Raw genomic sequence first — 22,974 nt, 5'->3', positions numbered from 1 at the left:
CGTCTGTCACTGTGTCTTTTAGGAATCAGTCCCATGCTCTCCGCCCCTCCATTACCCGATTACTGATGTTGTGAATAGTATCTTGCAAAAAAAAAAAAACGTAAAAAAATGTATGTAATACTTGGGTAACATTAATAACCTCTTTTTAAGTTTTGAAAATGTTAAAGTTTCATGCTTTTTGTTCATTTTGATTAAAAAAAAAAACATTTTCTATAAATGGATAGAACAAATACTGGTGTTAAATTAATATACATAAAATGAGCAAATACAGTTGAAGTCAGAATTATTAGTCCTCCTGAATAATTAGCCCACCTGTAAATATTTTCCCCTAATTACTATTAACCAAAATAATTTTTTTCTAAAACACAATAGTTTTAATTATTATTTAATTTCTGATAACTGACTTATCTTTTCCACGACAGTACATAATATTTTACAATATACTAGTATTCAGCTTAAAGTGCAATTTAAAGGCTCATTGTATCATGAGGGTTTGTTCTGTAGACAATCGAAAAAAAATATTGCTTAAAGGGGGTAATATTATAATAATAACATTGACCTTAAAATTGACCTAAAAATTAAAAACTGCTTTTATTCTAGCTGAAATAAAACAAATAAAACTTTCTTCAGAAAACTTTCTTGCTCTGTTAAACACCATTTGGGAAATATTTGAAAAATATTTTTCACAGGAGGGTTAATAGATTTGACTTCAAAAATCTGATTTAAGTTTGTAAAGACTGGAACTGAAGATGTGAGAAAACCACAGAGGGGGCTCTGGCTTGCGAAGCCTGACAGCAGATCACATGCAACTGCTCAGTGCATATGACTGATTTACCAAGCCAAAGAGAAGGAAATTCTTCATCTGAATGGACACTGAGACCTTCTGACATGTTTACATGCTTGAACTCATCATTTCCTGTTTTCTTCCTTGGTACACAATCCTGCAAACGCACACTTTCCCCTCTCCAGTGCCTCACGTCAGGCCCTGAGGAGCTTTAAAAACCTGTGATTCATCTACCTATACGCTGGGAATCAATTCTGGAACGCTTTCTTCTGCTCTGTTTAATGCTTGATTTTGTACTGGGTTGTCATCGCTGAACATGTATGAATGATGGAGGTTCGGCATCTGGTGTGAATTATAGTCAACTCAAATCAATAGTTTCGCTTAACTACTCCATACAGTTCCAGCAATAGCTGAGAGGATAACTTCTAGGGCTGCACGATATTGGAAAAATCTGTGAATATTAGGGTTTACACCACTAATTCATGTTGCAATATTATACCCCCTGAAGTATCATGATACAAAGTAGTATTGGGATACTGTAATTCATAACTTAAATCCATGAAATAAAGAAAATTGTCAGAAATACTTCATTTTATATGTTATAATAGGCCCACTTGAATTGAATTAATGATTGCCTTATTATTGTAAAAAGCATTTGCATGTGACTTCACCTAAAATTAATAGTTCTTTTTGTCTATTTTGTAGATAACCGACTAACAAATATACCCTAAAATAAAGATACAAGTTATACCAAACATAATTAGTTACAAAAGGAGCATTTTGCCAATCAAATTAGACTTTATGAGGTGGTCAAAAATCGTTTCAATGTTACCTCTATCTATAGGTTATTTTTTTCAGTCTTATCAAGCAAGTAATTCAAAATTTAACTTTGCGAGTCGCTCTTTTTAAGAGATTGTCGCGATTGTTGTAGCTACTTAATCATATTAAAAGGAGTAGAAATGAACCAATTTATATTCTAACTGAAGCGTCAGAAAACGTGCAATAGGCTATCATATAAGGCATGAATTCTACACAGTTTTGCAACCTTAAAGGGCTCCACAGACTATTCAAATAAAATGGTCTGTTGTTGCACAAACGTGTGAGCGTTTTAGTGACTCTTCCATGCAACATTATGTATTGTAGGCAGACGGTTAATGACGATACTACCGTTTACGAACTACAGTGGCACAGACTTTTGGAGCCATACTATCATGACATTACCATTGTACCGGTAAACCATGCAACCCTAGTGAATATTAAAAAAAACAGTTGCAATTATATGAATACAATTTCACCTTATGGCTTAAATAGCTAATTTGGTAAGCATTCAGGTACAGAGATTAAATAATCAAATGTAAAATAGCACTGCATAGTCTTCATTGTACAAAGAATTCAAAAAAATCCTTACAAATGGTACAATTAATTGTGCCCGAATGCTTTAAACTCTCTCTTCTCGATATGCTTACAGTCACAGGCCTTAAAACACATGCAAATGATAAACTTTTGCTCCATTATTTATGGTAAAAATCTTCAATGACTTCACAAATCTCATGTTCTAAACTCCTGGTCGGCTATTCTACCAATTCAACACCGTAGATCCTGCGATATGACTATTGTGGATGCACAGATTGCGATATTGATGCTAAAAAGACACTGTGTAGCAGTAAAAATCATTCCAGGGAAAAAAGGTTCGTTTTCTGCAACAGGGTCGAGAAGTCTTTACGATCATCATAATCAGACTTATGTTACGCTCAGATAATCAAAATAAATTTAAAAAAGCTTTAAATTAGACATGCAGCAGCAAGTAAATGGTTTGTTCTCAGAGCTCAGTCTAAATTTCCTTGGAAACCAAATAATTATTAAAATAATAATCCACTAATAATTATTTTGAGAACAGTAATTAGGTATTATTAATTAGTTAAGGTAATTGGCTAATTAGGTATTGATAATTAGGCAAAATGCTTGGTCATAAGAGATAGAGTCCTGAGATTATTAAAAATAATGGTCACACTTTATAATAAGGTTTCATTTGTTAACGTATTTACTAACATAAACGAATAATAAACGGTGCTTGTACAGCCTTTATTAAATCATAGTTCAACATTTACTAGTGCATTATTAAATTCCAGTTTCATACTTGTTAACGTTATAAATGCCACTGTGAGTTAAAATTAACAACTTCACCAACGTTATCAAAGAGGAATACTGTAGTGAATGTGTTTGTTGTTTGTTCATGTTTGTAAATATATTAACGAAACCTTAACACAAAGTGTTACCACAGTAATATACCACGATGTGCCATAAATTCGTAATTATGAGACCTCAAGTTAAAATTACAGCATTCAAAAAAAAAAAAGAGATAAAAAGTAGAAATTGAGAAACTAAGATAAAACTAGAGGAGACTAAATTATATGATATATTATTAAATCATAATTATAAAACCATTGCAACCAGCATAAAAGACATATAGACAAGAAAGCTATTAAATACTATGTCATAACGGAGATATAGAAAGTCAGTAGCAGAATCAAAAAAGTTGACGCAACACAATTCTGAAGTCTTTTTAAAACCTAAAATGACTTGTGTTGGTTTTCCAGAAATGGGTTGCGGCTGGAAGGGCATCCGTTGCGTAAAAAAACGTGCTGGATAAGTTGGCGGTTCATTCCACTGTGGCGGACCCAGATTAATAAAGGGACTAAGCGATAAGAAAATGAATGAATGACTTGTGTTGGGAGTCGGACAACATAAAGTTTCTTTTGAGTGTAAAAAGTGTTACTTGATTTAATAATGTAATATAAAAATTTATTGTAAAAAAAAAAAAAAAATGTCTCAGCAAAGCATGATTTATTTATTTTTTTATGTGGGAGACATGGGCTTTTTAATGAATTTCTCATTTACATAAAGGCCCTTAAATCAAATTGCATTCGTTCAATTTTAATGCTGATAGACTTTAAATGAGACCACACCATACTGACAGCTACAGGCTACAAAGGACGGCAGTGCAAAACACCACTGATGAACAGCTTTCAGGTCAAAGCATGTCCAATTCATGCCCAAACTGCCGCCTTTACCAACACCCATACCACAATAAAAACAGCACCAAAACACTAGCCATGCCATGTAAATAAACACACACAAAGAGATCCTCATAATCTGTTTAATTCTAATTCGCTTGCAATCATTCAAGCAGGCAGAAAGTGTGTGTTTGGAGAGCAGAAATGTTTCCCTCTCTCTGACAAAGCCCATGCCAAATGAGTCATACTTTACATGTCTGTGACCCAAACGCTTGAATAACATCTGTAGCCAGCAAACACACACTTCCACGGGAATGTGAACAGCAGCTGACAAGAAACACCAAAGAAATTTGTGAATAAACATGTTGTCGAAACTTAAATGAAAGGATGGCAGTTTTGTGTGAGGTGAAGGAGCCTTTTCAACAAATGGCAAAAAGTGTCATATATTTAAAGGTGTCATATACTGCATTGATTTAATAAGTTAAATTGTTCTCTGACATTCCATTGCAGGTACAGTTGAAACCAGAAGTTTACATAAACTCTAAAAAAAAAAAGGTACATAACCATTTAAAAAAATAAAATAAAATCATACTAAACATTTACTATTTTAGGACCTTTAGGATTACTTAAATGATTTATATTTGCTAAATGCCAGAATAATGAGAGAATGTTTTTTTAGAGAATTTTTTATTAATATTATCTAAACATTCCTTTGTATTTTTTTAGCTTTGCTTTTAAACTGTATAACTTTGGTCAAATGTTTTAGGTATCCTTCCTCAAGCTTCTCACAATAGTTTGAAAAAATTTTGGCCCATTCCTCCTGCAGATTTGGTGGCTGTCTTGCTTGTACAAGCTTTTTCAACTCTGCCCACAAGTTTTCTTTAGGATTGAGTTGAGGGCTTTGTGATGGCCACTCCAAAACATTCACTCTAAGCACATTTTAACTAATTTGGCAGTATGCTTAAGGTCATGGTCTGTTTGGAAGACCCATTATGGCCAAACTGTTCAATCTTAGTTCCATCAGACCACAGGACATGTCTCCAAAAATTATTCTTTTTCCCAGTGTAATTTAGCTAATTGTAATCTGGCTTTTTTGTTGATTTTCCCGTGTTGTCACACAAGGAAGCAGTGTGTTTGAGGTTTTCCTTAAATACAATTCTACAGTTGTGCCTCCAATTAACTTAAATATTGTCAATAAGCCAATCAGAAACTTCCAAAATCTTGACACCATCATCTGAGCTTTTTCAGAGGCATAATAATCTCATTGTAAGTGAACTTGACTTTCAAGAAAAGGTCTAACAATTTCTTTAAAAATATTATTCTGCTATTAAGCATAGAAACAAATTTGATAATTCTAACTCACCTAAAAGAGAAAGATTAGTTACATTACCATGTTACTTAAAAAAAAAATTGTTATGTGCCTTTTTGTACAGTGCATGTAAACTTCTGGTTTCAACTGTATTTGGCTTAGGTCCATAAAATACCCCTAGAATCAGAAGGTCCAAAATTGACCATATTTGGATTGCGTTATGAATGTTAATTAGTATTTTTACTAGTAGAAGAAAATAACTAATATTTATCTACATTCTTAGTTGAACATTTGCCCTGAAGTTCTAAATAAAGTCAGAATATTTGAGTGCAAAAAAAAAGAAATATACTTTTCTATTTGATCAATAGTTTTGTAACACAACTTACCAAATAAATTGATGTAAACAACAGGATATAGCTTCTCTTAAAGTTACAGTAGAAAAAAACACACACTTTTCCCTCTCCAGTGCCTTATGTCAGGCCCTGAGGAACTTTTTAAAACCTATGATTCATTTACCTACACTAGGAATCAATTCAAGAATGCTCTCTTCTGCTCTGTTTAATGCTTAATTTTGTACTGGGTTGTCTTTACTGAACACATCTGAATGATAAAAGTACGGTATATCCAGTGTGAAGTCTAGCCAACCCAAATCAATAGATTTGCTTAAAGGGGTGGTCCACAGTGTATATTTAGAGCTTTGTTGAGTTTATAAGATGCAAAACAATGTGTGCTCATGCTTCATTTGTAGAAACTCGTGTTATTTTTTCATACACCTTTGATTATATACTGCTACTAAGCTAACACGAAATTTACTGTCATATTTACTAGTTCCTCTGAAAGCCCCGCCCTCAAGAGACTCTGATTGATCAGCTAACATAATGTGCTGTGATTCGCAGATCAGCTCTATGTCACCAGGAAAAGCAACACGCAACTTCAAGCACATGCTTTTGCATTTTGCTTTTGAATCAGACAGAAAATGAAGAGCATACAGCTAAACGTCACAAGTGCTCTCTAAAATAAAATCTGACAAGTGTCCTTCACATATATTCAGGTTAAATCATGTTTAAGTAATATGAAATGTTCACGTATCTTTTGCGAGTTTGTTATTTGAGATGTAGAAGCAGAGAAAGCGGCCACACAGAGACAATGCAGTGCTGCTGAAGATTGTGGGTCTTTACAGGAGTTTGATTGATATATATGAATTTGTAGCTAAATTGTTAGCAGTGCCAAACAGCATTTCCCCTTGTTTACGTCCTCGCTACAACATATTGTTAGCGCTAGAAACTGCGTCTAATACATCAATTTTAACAAATAAAAATACAGGTTTTGGCTCACAATCCACAGCTTTGTTGGTTAAAGGAGGAGTTTTAGCTGAATCCAGCACTAAACTGGAAGAGATTCTGGAAGTTCTCTTTTGTCAAATACTGGCTATATATATATATATATATATATATATATATATATATATATATATATATATATATATTTTTTTTTATAATTCTCTGGAACATAATAAAAATTTAACTGTATGCACTTCTCTCTTTCTGTTGTGTTCTTTGGAAGCCCAAATACAGAAACAGAACAAGCTCTGTGAAAATAGCAGCGTTTGGACAGCATTTTAGCTTTCTCTGCTAGCACTACAGCGCCTCTGTACGGTGCACGGTGAATGTGCGTAACCTGAAGTGCTTGTGACCTCACTAACCCAGATGTATTTTTTTGTAGTCCCCAAACTTTGTTCACTGTAGGGTTTGCCAGCCAAACTCTGTAAAAGACAATGTCTCCTTTGCATTGAACTTTGAGTGCATTACATTCAGAGATGTTGTTTATGTTCACACAGCTACATTACACTTTAACTAAAGTTTAAAATATGATATCGTAGTGGATCACCCCTAACAATGCAGATCCAGCAATTTCCGTTTGTTTAAACTTTAATCCCAAAGGGAAATTCACATCACAGCAGAGCTCATCATTGCAATAAAAATTTTTATAAAAATAACACAACAAAAAAATAAATAAAAGACTTTTATGTGATCAGTAGTCTTGTAACACCTCTACCTAATAAATTGATGTAAATAGAAGCATTTAGCTTCTCTTAAAGTTGCAGTAGAAAAACAGCCTGTTTAAACACTGCAAAACACCTTTTTTTTTTTACCAAAAACATTTCTGTAGATTAACTCAACTTCAGGTAAACCACTATGCTATTATTTTAAACTGTGATCCTTGGTGAGTCATTTAAAAGGAATCTTACAATTACTAGCTCTTTGAAAAAGAAAACAGTACTATATTATGCATAACACTTTACAGTATATTTATCAATTTAAAATTAATATATTAAGATGCTGATGATACATTGAGGTGTTTTGAAGTGAAATTTGCAAGAAATTGCAAAAATCCACCTTAGGGTGTGTATATTAGCAGTAATTTTTTATGAACTCTCTCTTTAAGACAGTGACATGGCATACGAGTCAAATTCAGCCCCCTTATGTTGAGAAACAACAACTGTATTTACCAGGAACAAACAAGTGGCTAATTTAGGAAGCAGAGGATTAAAGTGCTGTTTTCCTTCAATACTCCTGTGGACTGTCCCCGTTACCCACTTCTTCCCTTGACAAGACAAGCAGGTCTATAGTACCTAGAGATCCCTGCCAAAGAAACTGTGGCCTAGTTACAGATTAACAACAGCCGTCCTAAACTTTTCCTGACACAACAGTGCAACTGTTCAAATCATTAGCGCTAAACAAATTCCAGCCAAGTCAGCAGTCAAAGAGTAAAATATGATTGATTCCAGAGAAAATCAGCCAATGAACAACTTAAACAGTTAGATTGTTTTTGTTCTGCAAACTCTTCATTAAATGTCTTTCTATGTTAAAATATAATATACTTTTAATGCATAAAATGACAATTGGTCAAAACAGAAAAATAGACAAAATAGAAATTGGTCAAAAATAGAAAATAGGTTTATAGAACCACAATACAAACGTTTCACTTTAAAAGATTTAGGAAAATAATATTTGTTACCCAGGACCACGAGTCAGTGCCATTTTTTAATTGAGATTTATACTTTACATAAAAGCTGCATACATAAAAAGTTTTCCCTTGATTCATGGTTTTTTAGGACGGGGGAATATTTTGGCAAGATAAAACTGTTTAAAAAACATTTTAATAAAAATCTGAAGAAAACTACCTTCAAAATCATTAAAAGTACAAATAAAAAGTTCTTAGCATTTGCTTTTACTAATCAAAAGTTTTAAAAGTTTTAATATTTGAAATTTACAGAAAATATCCATGGACAAAATCTTTACTTAATATTTTATTGATGTTAGGCATAAAATAAAAAATCTATCAATTTAACCTTTACAATGTGCTTTTGACTAATGACAAATAATAATAATAATAATAATAATAAATACTTAAACAACATAAGACATATTAGACATACAAGACATATTACATAAGGTGTTATAAGCTGGAATATTAATCCCAACAAATAAAAATCTTGATTGAAATTTAGACTAATTGAACATTTTAACTTGATTATGATTAATGAACGATTATTTTATTGATTCTTTTTTTTTTTTTTTTGCCCACATAGTTCACTGACAAGTTTAGTAAATATGTCACAGACAGTTCTTGGCATATAGTAGTACACCCCTCACAAATTTCTCATTTAAGTTAATATTTTCTATAGGAAGATTTACAGTATTATATTTGTGCATATTGGCAAATCTGGAGCTTATCTAGCAAAATAACTTATGATAATGTTCCACAATGAATACCCCTAAATTTATGTTAGGGAAAAAATGTATATTAAAAGAAATTCATGGAGCAAAATTTAAGAGAAACAAAAAAAAGATTTAAAAATGTGTTGAAACTTTGTAGTTTGTAATTTTTTGCCCAAAATTGAAATGTATTATCTCCCTATTTCTAAAGACATTTAGTGTCATTTGCAGAACTTTATTAAAGTAATTGAAGGAAATGCACACGATCTATCGATGATTATTTATTTAACATCAACATTGAACAACTGAAATTATAACACACATTGCCTGAAATGAACTTTTATTATTTGAAAAAGTGAAAATAAATAACTTGCACTTTCGGAAACAAAATTAATTATTTTCAATGTTTTTCATATTAGAAATATAAAATGAGCATTATCTCTTTTAAATAAAATAACATAATATTTATTAAACAGTGTATTTTTTGCATCTTTAGTAAAGAAATATTTGAATGTAATAGAAAATATGCCATCCCAAGGCATCTCTGGCACAGCTTTCAATCATCGTCAATGTAGTGCAAAGTAACACATGAATACCAAAAAATTGGGTCATGTGACTATAAATAAATAATTAAATGATATATATATATATATATATATATATATATATATATATATATATATATATATATATATATATATATATATATATATATATATATATATATATATATATATATATATATATATATATATATATATATATATATATATAATAAAATGATTAAATGATATATATATATATATATATATATATATATATATATATATATATATTAGATATTAGATAGATATATATAATCTTATTGTGTAAATTGTAAATTTGAGAGGGTACATTAGAATATTATTCCCATAATCAGGGATCATAATCATAATCAGAGATATATATATATCTCAAGTCAATTCAGTATATACAGAAAAACTGAGAATCTTTAAGTGGTTAAAAGCAAACTTAAAAAATATATATTTTATTACGCCAGTCGAACTACATTTCTGAATTTTCATTGCCAATTTTAGTCAATCATAATGGTTTGTTTTGGCTCAATTTTGAATTTTACAATCAGATAGGCTGAATTGACCTTCCCCAGATCCATAAAACTATTACTAATTTCTAACAAATTTTATTTATTTGTTTTTAAATAAATTAATATTACTTAATATAATAGTACTGTGTTAATGTGTTCTTTCATATATCTGATATTATGTTCAACACATCCCCAAAATGACAACAGACCATGCCACCAACTGAACTTACAGCAACAACCATATAAAGGAGATACTAATGGCCCATCTCTTATCTCTGCAGATTGATTCCAGCAAAAACTCAAACAGGTGCTTGAGTTTGTTAAACAAATTAAGTGGCACGACTCTGTAACTGATCCCCACCAAGTCACTTGATCCCAAATATGAAGCACTGGGAATGTAAACGGCAGTGAATAAAATGTGTCAGTCTAATGCAACAATCATCAATTCCAATTCTAGCATGGTTTATAAGGACAAAGACGCTCTGAGGGAATGAGAAAACAACATTCCAGTAAAGATCTGCGTGGGGGTGAAGCCTCCATTTGGCTGCCCATTATAAAGATTCCTCAGCAAACTGAATTAATAAGACCCTCCCGGCCGATACGGTTATAGAAACAGGCCCTGGATCTGCAGTTTGATGAGGTTATTGTGAAGAAATGTCATGCTTGACAACTTTGTGGCTCAAAAGATGACAGATATTGAGTTAGGCCCTATATTAGCGATGTGAAGGCCGATCTTTCAAAAGTGCATTAAATAATGAAGCAATTTTGATTAAATAAGTAAACTTATGCAACCACATTAAAGCAAAACTCTGCCACTGCATCATGTTTCATAACTACATTTGCCAGTCCAATTTTCATCGCACTGCTGCTTTTGTGACTGACTTTCAGAAGGAATGTTCTGGGTTTAAAATCAGCTAAGCTTTATTGACAGCATGGTTAGCACACACACAAATCTGTATATAAGAATATGCAACTATCTTCTTTAATGCGTCACATAACTTTTCTGAAAAAAAATAAATAAATCAAATATGGATGACATAATGTCCCATCGTCATTCAGCACAAAATAAAATAAAAAAATCATTTGGCTGAACCCAATTTGATTAAGGGCAGGATTTCCATCCAATACATATTTGTTTAGCACCAACTAAGGAAAACTATTTACACAATTAAATGCAAGTGAATTGGTCCAACATGATTTTATTAAATAAAAGTTTAAAATTAATTTGTATTTTTATTTAACTTAAACTGAAATGTCTGATAATATTATGTGTGTCTATTATGTGTCGTACATTTCGAAGTCTCAGGGTGCTTTCACACTAGGAGTTTTGGTCCACACCCGGGTTTGATGGTACGTTTAGCTAGTGTGAACGTGTCTTGAACTCAGGTGCGCAGCCGTGAACCATACCCTAGTCTGCCTGAAAGAGGTGGTCTGGGGTACAGTTCACAGGAACTCTGGTCCGGTTCACTTGTCTCCTCCAAAAACAGCTATTGCAGACATCGCAAGATGTTCTGAACATCCATAATATTTTTTGCGCCAGATAGACGCAAGTCGCTTTCTATATGTCCAAAACTGAAAGATTCAGTAAAAGCAAAATGACCACAATGTGCCTACGTCTTTACATTTCGAGCACTTTGCTTTCGTGTCCGTTACCTAGCACAGCAGCCTGATGACGCAATTGTACCAGGGTTCAGAAAGTAAAAAGACAGTGTGAAAACAAACCAACCAAGAAGGTGCCGGGAAACAATCGAACTTGGGTACGGTCCAGGCAATTGAACCTAGTGTGAAAGCACCCTTAGTTTTATTTGAAGTTATCCTAAATTAACTGAAACAGCCATTTTTAGGCATTTCATGAGTTACATACAGTTAATTGAGACTGATCTCAGAACTCATTTTAGGATAGTTATTGCTCAACGAGCAAATCGACAAACTGCATTTTTGCTAAGTAAGCTGCCAACACTCAAAGCATGGGTGCTTCTCCAAGGTTAAGTTAATCTCAAAACTTAAAGCCTTACATGAAAATCTTCAAACTAAAGATGAAATTCTAAAAGTCTCTCTATTAACTTTAAACACCTAAGATTACTTAATTCAATCCCATGCAAAGCTTGCTGGGAACTAACCCGCCAACCAGGTATTGGACCAACACAATTCCTTCATGTTGTCCCAACACCAAACGCTTAAGTTAACTTAATAGTTCACAAATTTAAATGAACTAAATATAAAACAAATTAATTGGCCTAAAAAAATGACTAGAATTTTGTTGTGTCAGCTCATTTTAAACAGGTAGTTTAAACGAGCAGCAGTAATCATTTTTTGGAGTGTAAAGAAATACTAATTTAAAATTTAAAACAAAAAGATTATGTTAAATTCTCTTTACTATTACATTTTAAACTGGAATAAACATTCTGCTGACAAATGGGCAAAACTAGTGCTCGAAAAGGCTTGAAAGATTTAAAAATACAATACATTACTATTTTTGTGCTCCACTGTGACACTTAAATTGTGTTTTATGTCATTCAATAATTGTTGTTTTATTTGTACAGTGCTCAGCATAAAGGAGTACACCCTCTAATGAAAAGGAATACATTCATCTATTTCTCAATGAATATAGCCTATAATTTTTGGTGCATTTAATCAAAAAGTTTTATTAAACAGTTATAATACAGTAAAGAATTTGTTCAACTAACACCTTTAGGAATGGAAAGATAACGTAGAAATAAAAAAAACTAAATTTTACATATAATTTTTTTTCTTTTCATTTTTCTCATTTCATTTCATTTTCCTTTAGCTTAGTCAATTTATTAATCTGTGGTTGCCACAATGGAATGAACCGCCAACTTATCCAGCACATGTTTTACACAGCGAATGCCCTTCCAGCTGCAAACCAGTACCGGGAAACAATTTAGTTTATTCAATTCACCTATACTGCAAGACTGTGGACTGTGGGGGAAACTAGAGACACGGGAGGAAAGCCACGTTAACACGGGCAGAACATGCAAACTTGAGACCTAGCCGGGACTCAAACCAGTGACAATCTTGCAGTGAGGCGACAGTGCTAACCCCCGAGCCACCATGCCACCAATTTTTCCTGTTTATTAAAATTGTATTTATTATTTTCGCAGAAAAATATAATATCATAATCAGAGTTTTCCAATACCGTGCAGCCCTAATCCTAACTCAACATTGTCGATCCTGTGATGTGACATTTCCTGTAATATGACACGTGCACATTTCAATATCGTTGCTGATACGATATATTGTGCAGCACTAATCTAGAACATTTTTTTTCATATATGTGAAATCATGTTGGAATTATGCCCCAAACAGCAACAAAAACTGCAGACAACATGCCACCAACTGCACGAACAGCGAAAAGGGTACAGGAGTGAAAAATGGCTCATCTCTTTTCTTGGCAGAGCTTTGCTGATGAGGCCTCATGTGATGCATTACACACACACACCTACATACAGAAATCACACATGTGATTCACGGGGGAGTTTCTGCTTCACATAAACAGTTGGCGTTCACTGCACACATACGACTTTAATGTGTTTTCTCTGCACACAAGAGTTGCTGAAAGTGTAATTTGAAAAACTAATTGGTCATTGCTTCGGCACCACCTCGGGGAACTGGAAGATAGAGGAAGTTTGGAAAACTGTGAAATAGGACAATGCTTGCGAAGAGTAAAGCTTATTTTGAAGTGTTGCAATTTCAGCCCCTAAAGACACTGCATTTCCCTGCATTCTTGCTGTAAAAAAACAACGGCAGACATTTTGAGCACGCAATCCTTTTTTCATTTGGCAAACAAAAGAAGAAACAGAATAAAAACATTACAGTACCAAAATCAGTAACACTACCCATCTTAATAGAATAATTTATGTAAAACCTAATGTGCTATGCTTATTAAATATAATCACTATAAATTGTATTACATTTTGAATCAATTCCACTTCCTTACAAAGTGTCTTGATGACAGATGCGCAAGTTATCTGATGGACAGTCAAAATAATAAAAAAATAAAATGATTAAAAATGACAATTCATTAAAATCTTGGCTGGACTGTAATTATTCTTGTCCAAGATCTGACTGTCAAAATGTTTGGGAAATAAACTGTTCCACTAAATGACTTTTTTTGTAGGTGTCTTCTTTAAATCATGGTAAAACTGCATAATACTCTGTACTATTTCACAAGGGAAAAAATGTAAACAGGATTGTTTTTCATACTTAAATATCTCTTTTTTTATTTGTCCCAATTTAATTTAATTCATGTTTATTTCTATAGTGTTTTTAAAAATGTAGTGCGTCAAAGCAGCTTAGCATAGTAGTTGTAGTAAATTGAAAGGGTGTCAGTCCAGTTTTCAGAGTTTAGTCTAGTTAAGTGTAGTTTAAATTTCATTGCTAAAAGCCGTAACTCTGAAGAGCAAATCCATCAATGCACATTTTTAAATGACCCAAATCATTTAAAAATGTTTATATAATTACATAGTATAAATAAATAAATAACAAATGATAAATAATAATACCAATAATATAATAATGAAATTAAAGACATGCTGCTTGTTTTGAATCTGGAATGGGTCTCGATATAGATATTGGGGGAAAAAAAACTGACATTGAAATTTTATTTTTCTTCTATACGTATATTTCACCCATATCATTTAAAAATATTTATACACAATTACACATAATTACATAGTAAAATCAATTTAAAAATTACAAAATAGTAATAAATAATAATAATAATAAAAATGTCATATAAAAGAGTAAAAATAAATAAAATAATGAAATTAAAGACATACGGTTGTTTTGAATCTGGAATAGGGCTGCACAATATTAGGGGAAAATCGACATTGCAATATTTTATTTTTCTTCAAAATATATTATATTATATATTTGACCCATATCATTTAAAAATGTTCATGTAATAAATTATATAGTCATTTAATAAACATTTTGCATTTGATAAATGCTTTCAAGACAAGCGAGTTATGCAGAGTGTGCAAAAATTATTTGATTTAATATGTATATTCAACTCAAATTCATTTGTATAGCACTTTTCAAGTAATTATTTTTATTGATCCAAAGCTGCATAATAAAGTATTTATTTTATAAATATACATTATATAAATACATTGTATGTTTTTGTATTTATACAAACTATTCAAATTATGTATGTAAATACAAATACATATATACATTTGAAGTCAGAGTTATTAGCCGCCTTTGAATTTTTTTTTTTTTTTTTCCAAAAACTGCTTAACAGAGCAAGGAACTTTTCGCAGTATGTCTGATAATATTTTTACTACTGGAGAAAGTCTAATTTGTTTTATTTCGGCCAGAATAAAAGCAGATTTAAATTTTTCAAAAACCATTTTAAGGTCGAAATTATTAGCCCCTCTAAGCTATTTTTTCGATAGTCTACAGAACAAATACTAATACTAATAAATACTAATAATTCTGACTTCTAACTTATATTGATTCTTGATTATTCTAACGAGTTTATATTTTAGAATTTGTTATTGTATATTTTTTTACTTTATATTTTATTGCATGCTTGATTTCTCTGTTGTTGCAGTGCTTTAGGTTTTTGAAAAGTGCATTATAAACCCATTCATTTATTCATTCATTCATTTTCTTTTCGGCTTAGTCCCTTTATTAATCGGGGGTAGCTGCAGCGGAATGAAGCGCCAACTTATTAAGCATATGTTTTATGACGCTGATGCCTTTCAGCCATGACCCAACAGTGGGAAACACCCATAGACTCTTGCATTCACACATATACACTATGACCTATTAAGCTTGTTTAGTTCACCTAAAGCACATCTTTGGACTGTGGGGGAAACTGGAGCACTCGGAGGAAACCCACACCAACATATGGAGAGCATACATACAAACACCATGATACCCCACATTATAAATAGTGTATTATTATTACTACAATAAGTATATAATTTTAGTAGATTATTAAAAAAAACCTTCAATCGAAAATTCTCAGATCGACTGGGATGATCAAGTCTTTTTCTATGCAGTGAATCTGCATAAAATATTATAAATAACAAGCAAAATAAATAAATAATGCTTTATGGCTTTCTGGGGAGTCTAACAGTATTAAAGTACAGAAATTGAACAATCAAATGTAAAATAGCATGGTCATCATTGTATGAATAATAATAAAATAATAATATATTTAACAATATCTTTATCTTTTAAACTAAATTATTTTCTTTTCGGCTTAGTCCCTTTATTAATCAGGGGTCACATATGTTTTAAGCAGCGGATGCCCTTCCAGCTGCAACCAAACACTGGGAAATTCTTTTAAACTTTGATAAATAATCTAAACCTATGATGCGAGTATTGCAAATACACACACTGCAATATCAATGCTCAAACGATATATTGTTCAGCCCTAATATACGGTACAAAATTCTGCATATCCCTTTCAAACCATCTACATACAGCCAAATGTGATGAATAACAGCTCATTTCACTAGCATTTAAATAATCCCCGACCATCATGGAATATAAATTTAGATCAAACATCCTTAACTTCCAATAGTGGTCACTAGGTCCTTACTGAGTGGACACAACGCAGCATCGACAGCCACACAAAATATGACCCACTCAGACAAGAGTCGCCTTCGGGTACAGCATCCCGCTGATCTTATTTTGTTTTTCATTTCTAAGTCGGGGTGCCTGGCGTCTTTGTCTGTGCGCTGGCAGTTTCTCAGAGCGAATGCTGCACACCCCTTTTGTTGTGCCTGGAATAGCACAGGATTGAGCAGGGTGATGTAATGCTCTTGCAGCAGGTGCTTCTGATTGGCTCGCACCTTCAAATGCCAACTCGCGCTGCTCAGGCAGTGTCTGCACGATGCCCACATCTCAAATAAGCTCCCGAGGAAGACGCACAAACAAAAGGCGGCTCTCTGCGAATCACTGTGGGTGTAAGGGGAAAGGCTGCAGACATGCATAAACGGTGGCTGCATAAAATACAAAGCTGTCAATAAATCTAACAAGACTGCAGGGCCTTCGGTCGGGGATTGACTGTGCCACTGCTCTACGTGCTGACTAAAGGAGAAATAAAATGCAATACAAGCAAGGTTAGATTAATATCAGAGCTGGGGTGACGTGGAAAAAAACAAAAAGCGCACATTTGGTAAGCCTGGGATATGAATAATAAAAGAGAATTTAATATTTACTTAAATTCTTGCAAATGTTCTTGCATTGCAAGGTTGTTTTAACATTGCCTTACAGGGTTTTTGAGTTGCATGGTCAAAAAAAATGTAAGAATTAAAAACTGAAAATATTAGAGGGTGATTTGATTCCGTCAAAAGGATCTTATTAATAACATTCTCAGACATATTACGGATTATTTCAGCTTTGAAGTTTAAAGTGAAACATGAACTCCAGAGCAACAGAATTACTCTCTCATTTCTGTGCAATCACAATGATTGCAATGCATGTGCAGTTTTAGAGATGCTGCAGAGAATTTTTTCAGTCTAATGCAGCTTAAAATGTGCACTTATGTGTTAAAGAGATGCTTTTATCCAAAGGGATATATATATTGGTAATAGAACCTACAACCTTCCCACAATCAGACTGTTTAATTGTGGGTTCAAATCCCTTTTTGGGACTATGCAAGACGTTCTAGTTGTTCAAGAACATGCTGTTAAAAAGGTCATGGGTTTGATCCCCATAGTGGTTTTGTAATATATATCAAATCATTGTTTTAACTCAAAGGTAGTGCATGCTTAAGGTTGTAGGTTCTGTTCTCATTTTGGTCTCTTTTTACTATGATAGACATTCCTGTTGCTCAAAACCAGAACATGCTGTTAAAAAGTTCATGGGTTTGATTGACATTATGGTTTTGTTATATCCCACAAACCATTTCTTTATCTCAAAAGTAGTGTAAGCTGAAGGTTGCAAGTTCTATTCTCATTTTGGTCTCTTTTTACTACGGTAGACATTCAGCTCAAAACCAGAACATGCTGCTAAAAAAGGTCATGGGTTTGATTCCCATTGTGGTTTTGTTATACATTACCAACCATTGCTTTTGCTCAAAGGTAGTGCATGCTGAAGGTTGTAGGTTCTATTCTTATTTTGGTCTCTTTTTACTATGATGGGTATTCCTGTAGCTCAAATACAAAACATGCTGTTTAAAAGGTCATGGATTTGATTGCCATTATGGTTTTGTTATATCTCACCAACCATTTCTTTATCTCAAAGGTAGTACATGCTGAAGGTTGCAGGTTCTATTTTCATTTTGATCTCTTTTTACTACGATAGACATTCATGTAGATTAAAAGCAGAATATGCTGTAAAAGGTCATGGGTTTGATTGCCATTGTGGTCTTGTTATATCCCACCAACTATTGCTTTATCTCAAAGGTAGTGCGTACTGAAGGTTGAGGGTTCTATTCTCATTTTTCTACAATGGACATTTCTGTAGCTCAAAAGCAGAACATGCTGTTAAAATGTCATGGGTTTGATTGCCATTATGGTTTTGTTATATCCCACCAACCATTGCTTTAGCTCAAAGGTTATGCATGCTAAAGGTTGTTGGTTCTATTCTCATTTGACTACAATGGACATTCCTGTAGCTCAAAAGCAGAACATGCTGTTAAAAAGGTCATGGGTTTGATTGTTATTAGTTTTTTTTCTATTCCACCAACCATTTCTTTATCTCAAAGGTAGTGCCTTCTAAAGGTTGTAGGTTCTATTCTTATTTTGGTCTCTTTTTACTACGGTAGATATTACCATTGCTTAAAACCAAAACATGGTGTCAAAAGGTCATGGGTTTAATTGCGATTATGGTTTTGTTATATCCCACCAACCATTGCTTTAGCACAAAATGTAGTGCATGCTGAAGGCTTTAGGTTCTATTCTCATTTTACTACAATGGACATTCCTGTAGCTCAAAAGCAAAACATGCTGTTTAAAAGGTCATGAGTTTGATTGGCTTTATGGTTTTGTTATATCCCACCAACCATTTCTTTATCTCAAAGGTACTGCATGCTGAAGGTTGTAGGTTCTACTCTCATTTTGGTCTCTTTTTAATACAACAGACAGTCCTGTAGTTTAAAAGCAGAACGTGCTGTTAAAAGGTCATGGGTTTGATTGCGATTGCCGTTTTGTTATACATTACCAATCATTGCTTTATCTCAAAGGTAGTGCATGCTAAAGGTTGTAGGTTCTATTCTCTTCACTACAATGTACATTCCCGTAGCTCAAAAGTAGAAGATGTTGTGATGAAGTTCATAAGTTTGAATCCCATTTTGGTCTTGTTCTATATCTCAGCATCCGTTCCTTTACCTAAAAGATAGCACATGATGCTAAGAAGGTTGTAGGTTCTGTACTCATTTTTGTCTCTTTTAAATAGATCAGATGTTCCTGTTGCTCATTTGTAGAGCATGCTGTTAAGACGTCCATGGGTTTGAATCCCATTTTAGTCTCGTTTCATTATATCAAATGTAGTGTATGTTATGAAGGTTGTAGGTTCTATTCTCATTTTGGTCTCTTTGTATGACAACAGACATTGCTGTAACTCAAAAGTAAAACATGCTGTTATGAAGTTCACGGTTGTTATGAAGTTTAAGTCGCATTTTGGTCTCGTTCTTTTTCATTCAACAGCAGATTCTTTAGCTCAAAAATAGTGTATGCTATTAGGTGGTTTATAGGTTCCATACTCATTTTGTCTCTTTTAATTACAACAGAAATTCCTGTTGCTCTTATGTAGAGCATGATGTTAAAAAGTTCATGGGTTTGAATCCCATTTTAGACTCATTCCATCAGCTTAAACGTATGCTGTTAGAAAGGTTGTAGGTTCTATTCTTCTCATTTTAGTCTCTTTTAATAACAACAACAAACATTCCTGTAGGTTATTTGTAGAGCACACTGTTAAGATGTTCATGGGTTTGAAACCCATTTTGGCCTCATTCTATCACTGCCGTTATACCTTTAGTTCAAAGGTAGTATACACTATTGGGAATGTTGTGGGTTTGATTCCCATTTTGGTTTCTTTCCAGCATGACAGACATTCCTGTAAATAAAGTGCAAGCTATAAGAAAGATTGTGAGTTTATTTTTTGTCTCTTTCAATCAAATTTACATGCCATCAAAAGACATGTAATAATGTACAAGTTTAGTTAAACTGGCTTCTTACTTTTTTTTTTTGGTCACCATTTACTTTCTCGGCTCATAAAAATGCAGCTTGTGCATTACAAACTGTACTTTTACTGTCCTCTACAGAAAAAAAGAAAAGCAATCAACTTTAGATTAAGCACAAAGCATGTGAATGATAAAATAATAGTAATTTGTGCTGACTTTGCATTTGTTACTTTTCCGTGGTTGAACAAGGAACTGCAATGTCCCTGCCTCTAGTGCATAAAGCTTTTGAGAAGATAAACAATATTTCATCCCCTGTATGATGAGGTTATGCTTTCACAGACTGCCAAAACTCCACAAAGGGTGGAAGGATGGACCAAAAAGTGTCAATAATAGACCTCATTCAGACTGTCCTGTGAAATGCTCTGTTGTGGGACTCGGACAGAAACTGATGACCTCCAGCTGTGCTCTTATTACACTATCACGGATATGTCAAATGTCTTTGATTGTTTAAAGCAGCATAATTTGACTTTATAACAATACACCTCTGGTTTTAATCGCAATTACAGCGTGAAGTTCCAGTCAGTCACATGAAGTAAACACATTTGGTGGGAGGGGACCCACTTAGATGCGAGTTGCATGAAAATGGCTATCAGACTGAACGCACAATTATTCATTTCCTCTCTATGGTAGATTACATGCTACTTAGACTACCTGCTTTCATAAAGACGTTGTGCAACACACTGCGAGACACAAACACATTGGGAAAACAGCACTTACCTGAGCAAAATAAAGGTTGAGCAGACACAGGGTGAAGAACTGCAGGCAGACTGGGAAACAATACAGCAGCCAGAACGGCAGAGGCTGGAGCTGGTTTGCTTGAACAACATTTTTAAAGTAAAAAGAGAAGAGCGTCGTCCTCAGAGCAGACCAGAGCAAACACAGAAAGAGAAAAACACTCTGGTAGCTGAAGCGTTTGTGTCCGTAGTGCAGAATCAACCAGAGCTGCAGGTAAACAAACACGAAGAGGAGCGAATACAAAACCGTGTAGAGAACAGTGAGACCGAGCTGCACGGACGGGGGAACCGCAGCCTGGATCAGTTCGGCGGAGGATGATGAGGATGAGTCCGTCCAAACACTGACACTGACCTGGTTTTCTAGTAAAAACAACATATCGACACGATGGCTCGCTATCACGCCGACTTATCCAAAACGAGTTGTCCAAAACTTTTCATGGAGATGTTTTGAAATGATACAAACACTGAAAAACGTCAAACTTAATTACAAATGACACATGAGCGGAAAATAATAAAACTACAGCCTACCCTAAGTTATTATCGTATTGAACAGACTTTAAAACAATTCTCAGATGTTTGTAACCAAAAATTGGGAAAACAAGTAATTAAAAAACAGCAGAGCCCCCAATCTCTGCAAGGCAGCTCCCTCCGACCTAAGAAAAACCAACTCTGGAGCTTGGAAAAAAAAGCGATCAGCTGGCTAGCGTTGCAGATTTGGCCCCTCCTACTGACCAATAGGAGCGAGCTAGAATTTGACGCGCCTGTTTCGCCATGTTGGCTCTCAGCTGAATAGCGCTGAATGGAAAAATTCTGTCGCATTCGAGCCAAAATGATAGGCTTTTCAAGTACGTTCGCTGACGACCGAGCTACTCCCCTCCTACTTTTTTGACAAACCAATCATTTGTCTTTTTAGGTGTCCTGCCTCTGTGCGTTTTTAATTTTCAAACAATCAGCATTGTTGTTTTCAATACCGCTTATTTGCTTAGACGTTTGCGCTTGTTTGTTTTTCATGTAAGCTATACAGTAGTTTGGTTTGTCAATTAAATAGCGGTGTGAAAAATAATATATTTTTTAATAAAGTGACGCGGGTATAATATTGATACATGTAATAAATTATTGAAGGATATTTATGCAAGGCATAAAGACTAATAAATAAAAGGAAAAAATCACAAAAATATGCAAGGCAGGTCCCACAGAGTAAAGAAAAACAACTGTGTAAAAAGAAAATCAAATGTTGGGCTAATAAGAAGAACGTGGAAACTGACGCGCTTTAGTAGTCATGTTGGCTCTCAGTTAAAATTGTGGCGAATCCCAATAAAAACAGATATTGTGAGCCAAAATGACCGCCGTTTCAAAAGGCTGCTACCGATGAGCCAAGATCCTTCCGCCTACTTTATTCTTATTGGTTCTAACTTTTCACTTTGAGCTTTCTGGTTGGTATTCAGGACACGGTTAATCCCTCCTCTCATATTTGATTGGACGACGTTTGCGCATGTTGTTTTAGTGTTTGAGGATGTAGTAGAACTCGTTACATTTACAACACTGATCTGAAATCATTATTAACCTAATGTATTTGCTAAAAGGCTGCATTTTTTGTTTGTATTTTAAGTTTTGGAAGATGTGGGGATGCGTTCGGTAACAGAACAAGCGAACGGTTTTGATGGGATATGAACGTCTTATTTTTGCACATCCTAATTATGAACTAATATAAATAGATGTAAAGTACATACAGTGTAAATGTTGCACCATGTGCACCGTATATTTGGTCACGTTTGTGTTCATCCTAACAGCAGAACAATGTTTCTCAAAACTGATGGAAGACTCCGGCCAGAACCTCATGGAGAGGATGCAAACTGGGAAAACATCCTTTATATACTTTGGAAATCATGGTGAGACTCTGTTAAATGATTACAGAACAGTTATTATAATTTGCAGGTCTAAGCAAGAGTCATTAATCACATCAGCACAGAACAGTATTTGCTGAGTCAGTAGATTTGAGGTGTCAAAATCTTTTAAAGTTAATTTTTAAAGTCTATTACATAACATCTGTATCTGCTTGCAGTCAATCCAACCATAGAACTGTTCATAGAGCAGCTCCAGATGTCAGCTGATGCTCTAGAGGACTATGGGATAGCTGTTGTAATGGTGAGCAGAAAATATGTGCATAG

The 22,974-nt window shown here is 33.8% G+C and overlaps 2 protein-coding genes across 3 annotated transcripts in view; one reads left to right on the top strand and one right to left on the bottom strand.

Moving 5' to 3' along the window:
* The window catches only part of gpr137c (G protein-coupled receptor 137c), a 49,838-nt gene extending 28,361 nt beyond the window's left edge, over window positions 1-21,477 (bottom strand). Inside the window, exon 1 of one of the 2 annotated variants that reach the window (XM_005169819.5) lies at window positions 20,790-21,477. In XM_005169819.5, coding sequence (XP_005169876.1) covers window positions 20,790-21,182 — 393 coding nt within the window. In that variant the 5' untranslated portion in view covers window positions 21,183-21,477. 2 annotated transcript variants of the gene reach the window in all.
* An 826-nt stretch (window positions 21,478-22,303) lies between these two features.
* The window catches only part of txndc16 (thioredoxin domain containing 16), a 45,971-nt gene continuing 45,300 nt past the window's right edge, over window positions 22,304-22,974 (top strand). Inside the window, exons 1-2 of the mRNA XM_679925.8 lie at window positions 22,304-22,695; window positions 22,869-22,951. Of these exons, the coding sequence (XP_685017.4) occupies window positions 22,554-22,695; window positions 22,869-22,951 (225 nt within the window). The 5' untranslated portion in view covers window positions 22,304-22,553. The remainder of the gene's footprint in view (window positions 22,696-22,868; window positions 22,952-22,974) is intronic.

This window comes from Danio rerio, chromosome 17 (genome assembly GCF_049306965.1).
Source record: "Danio rerio strain Tuebingen ecotype United States chromosome 17, GRCz12tu, whole genome shotgun sequence".
Taxonomy (NCBI): domain Eukaryota; kingdom Metazoa; phylum Chordata; class Actinopteri; order Cypriniformes; family Danionidae; genus Danio; species Danio rerio.
Note: the sequence above shows the minus strand (reverse complement) of the source record. Positions and strands in the feature narration are given on the sequence as shown.